The sequence below is a fragment of the Solanum lycopersicum genome, chromosome 5 (genome assembly GCF_036512215.1).
Source record: "Solanum lycopersicum chromosome 5, SLM_r2.1".
Classification (NCBI taxonomy): Eukaryota; Viridiplantae; Streptophyta; class Magnoliopsida; order Solanales; family Solanaceae; genus Solanum; species Solanum lycopersicum.
The window spans coordinates 39880438-39884039 of record NC_090804.1 but is presented as its reverse complement, the minus strand read 5'-3'; the positions used below and the strand labels follow the sequence as shown (position 1 = coordinate 39884039).

The window sequence follows — 3602 nt, the reverse complement described above, 5'->3', positions numbered from 1 at the left end:
AAAGGGTGTATAGAAATTGTCAAATAATGATGCCCAATAAAGTTTCTTATGTTAATCTAGTAGATCTCGATATGCTTTATTTTGATGTTATGCTGGGTATGATTAGTTGCATGAATGTTTTGCCTCCATTGATTGTAGGTTAATGGTGGTGAGGTTTAGCTTCCCAAATGAACCCGTTTTAGAGTGGAAGGGGCGAAATTCTATTCCTAGAGGTTGTATTATCTCTTGTATAAAAGCACATAAGATTATCTCAAAAGGTTGTCTATACCATATTGTAAGAATCCAAGATTTAGACTGCGAAATTCCTCCCATTAAGTCGGTCCCCGTAGTAAGTGAACTTCTGGAGGTTTTTCCAAATGACCTTCTCGGTATTCTGCCCGAATGGGAAATCAAATTTGGTATTGATTTGCTACCATATACAAATCCCATTTCAATTCCTCCTTATCGGATGGTTCCTACCAAGTGGAAGGAGTTGAAACTTAAACTCAAGGATTTACTAGATAAGGGTTTTATAAGGCCTAGTATTTCTGTGGTGGGTCATTAAGAATGTGTATTGACTACCGCCAACTCAACAAGGTCACTATGAAGAGTAAGTACCCTCTCCCTTGGATTGACGACTTCTTTGATCAACTCCAAGGGGAAAGTTAATTTTTGAAAATTAACTTGAGATTCGGGTATCACCAACATAGGGTGAGAGGCGAGGATGTATAAAAGATTGACTTTTGGGGTATCCTTAAGTTGATGCTTCTAGTCGGGCTCGAACCCAAGTGACACCCCATTTGTGAAACTGGGTCACTACGCGTAGCCCCAACCCGAATTGCTATTTTAAATTTAATTAATTAATTAATTAATTCCTCATGGTAATTACAATCGTACCCTTGGCTTGGAAAAGACCATTTCACCCCTGGACCCTCAAAACATAAAATTTCCTCTTTTAAGTCCGCAAAAACTCTTTTGATTAAATCTTCGTTTTCGAGAGTCTTGCATGGTTGGTTCCAACCTTTCAAAGCTCAACTAACTCCCCAAGTAAGTTGTCTTGGTCGTATTAAGGGTTATGTGGTTTGGTTCTACGCATATAAATCGGTTTGAACCTTGGTTTATTCGAAAGAATTCTTGACACCTTAAGTATTTATCCTATTAATTTTTAGGGTTGTTAAATTATCCCCCCTTAGGAACATTCGCCCCCAAATGACACTACCACTTCATATCTTAATACCAGTCAGATCATAATAAAATTACTATACACAATCAAGTAATAGAAACAAAATACGGAGAGATAAGGAACATAGGCTTAAGAGTAGGAAGTCTAACCTCAAGAGCTGAAAAGATTAGGGTAGCGGTATCTCATATCGGCCTCAGCCTCCCACGTAGCACCATCAACAAGATGATTTCTCCACACTACCTTCACTATGGCAATCTCTTTGTTCCTCAACCGCTTGACCTGTCTTCCTAAGATCTCAACAGGTACCTCTTCATAAGAAAAGTCTTTACCAACCCCTAAACCGTCAACAAGTAGGATTAGTACTGGATCACCTAGGCACTTCTTCAATATAAAGACATGAAAGACTAGATGAACAAAAGTTAGCTCCGCGGCAATGCTAACTCACAGGGCACCTCACCCACACGTTGTAGGATCTCATATGGACCAACATACCTCACACTCAACTTTTCATTTCTACCAAATCTCATCACCCCTTTCATAAGTGATATCTTCAAGTAAACCTGGTCACCAACATTAAACTCTAAGGGCCATTTTCTGTTATCCACATATGACTTCTACCGACTGTATGCAGTACCAAACCTGTACCTAATCACTCTGACCTTCTCTAAGGCCTCATGAATAATCTTGGGACCTAAAATAGATGAATCTCCAAGCTCGAACCACCAAACATGAGATCTACACTTTCTACCATACAGTGCCTCAAACATTGCCATCCCAATGCTAGAGTGTTAGCTATTATTATACAAGAACTCTATCAAAGGCAATGGTCCCATCCCAATACTTAAGTGATAGCTATTATTACACAAGAACTCTATAAAAGGCAGATGGTCATCCCTGTTACCTCAGAATTCAATCACACACACTCTCAACAAGTCCTCCAATGTCTGAATGGTGCATTCTGCCTGCCCATCTGTATAAGGATGAAAAGCAGTGCTAAGCTTTACCTGCCTGCCCCAGCCTTTTCGGAAAGATCTCCATAAATGTGAAGTAAACTCAGCTCCTCTATCTAAAAGGATGGACAAAGGAATCCCATGCTATCTCATCAATGTAGAGTCTCCCATAATCCTCGGCTCTTTAAGTAGACTTCACAGAGATAAAGTGGGCAGACATAGTCAATCTGTCCATAATAACCCATATGGAATCATGTTGTCTCCTAGTCCTCGAATGACTTACAACAAATTCAATATTTATTGCCTTACAACTTCCAAGTCAGAACATCAATAATTTGAGTAAAGACCACCAAGCTTAAGATGCTCTGCTTTACCCTGCTAACAATTAGGACAAACGGCCACATATTCTCGATGTCCTTCTTTATACCATCCCACCAATAAATATGCTTAAGATCATGATATATCTTTGTGAAACCTTGATGTATAGAATATATGGAAACATGGGCCTCCAAAATAATCCTTGTCCGCAAATCATCCACATCTGGTATACACAACCGGTCTTGATACCTGAGTATGCCATAACCTCCCAAAGCGAAATACTCATTCATCTTCATTAGTACTGAGTCCTTTAGCTCCACCAACACAGGATCTAAATCTGACCCTACTTGACTTCAACTACCAATAATGATTCACAACTAGGAAGAACTGAAACATCTGCACTAGTAGAGTCAACAAATTGCGGACCTAGACTGGCCAGTCTGTGTACATCTTTCAACAATTCTTTCTTCTCATCCTCAACGTGGGTTGTACATCTCATGCTCATCCTGCTCAAAGCATCAGCTACAACATTAGCCTTACCTTGATGGTAGTGCACATTAATGTCATAATCCTTCAACATCTCCAACCATCTCCGCTAACGTAGATTCAACTTCCTCTATGTGAACACGTACTGGAGGCTCTTATGGTCTATGAACACATCCACATGCACTCCATACAGATAATGCCTCCACAACTTCAGTGCAAACACCACAGTTGTCAACTCTAGGTCATGAGTGGGATAATTCTTCTCATGAACCTTGAGCTGTTTGGAAGCATAGGTTATCACCTTACAAGACTGCATAAGAACACATCCCAAACCAACCCTAGATGCATCACAATAAACCATGTAATTCTCACCACACTTCGGCAGAGTAAGCATCAATGCTGAAGTGAGTCTGTCCTTGAGCTCCTGGAAACTCTTCTCACAAGTCTCCATCCATTCAAACTTGGCTACTCTTCTCACAAGTCTCCATCCATTCAAACTTGGCTTTCTTCTTAATCAGAGTTGTCAATGGGGCAGCAATAGAAGAAAAGCCCTCCACAAACCTGCGGTAGTAACTAGGCAATCCTAAAAAGCTACGAATGTCAGTTGGAGTAAGACGCTTTGTCTAGTTCTTCACAGCCTCCCTGGGGTCCACCTCTAGACCCTGATCAGACACAACATTACCCAG

General features: G+C 40.4%; 1 protein-coding gene across 1 annotated transcript; it reads right to left on the bottom strand.

Annotated features, from left to right (window-relative positions):
• Nucleotides 1–1312: 1312 nt before the first annotated feature.
• LOC138348805 (uncharacterized) lies at nucleotides 1313–3367 on the bottom strand. Its single transcript, XM_069298384.1, has 5 exons — nucleotides 3063–3367; nucleotides 2778–2936; nucleotides 2540–2679; nucleotides 2086–2228; nucleotides 1313–1543 (listed from the first exon to the last, which is right to left on the bottom strand). Exons 1-5 carry the CDS (start codon nucleotides 3365–3367, stop codon nucleotides 1313–1315), a joined length of 978 nt encoding a protein of 325 aa, XP_069154485.1.
• Between the last annotated feature and the right edge of the window lie 235 nt (nucleotides 3368–3602).

Bases quoted from the DNA above. Each gene is read 5' to 3' on its own strand.
- LOC138348805 (XM_069298384.1), bottom strand. From the start codon at position 3,367: ATGGAGACTTGTGAGAAGAGTTTCCAGGAGCTCAAGGACAGACTCACT. The intron at 2,680-2,777 runs GTAGGGTCAGAT...TGGCATACTCAG, and splicing joins TTATTGGTAGTTGAAGTCAA to GTATCAAGACCGGTTGTGTA. The intron at 1,544-2,085 runs GTGTGTGTGATT...TTTATATTGAAG, and splicing joins CATTGGAGGACTTGTTGAGA to AAGTGCCTAGGTGATCCAGT.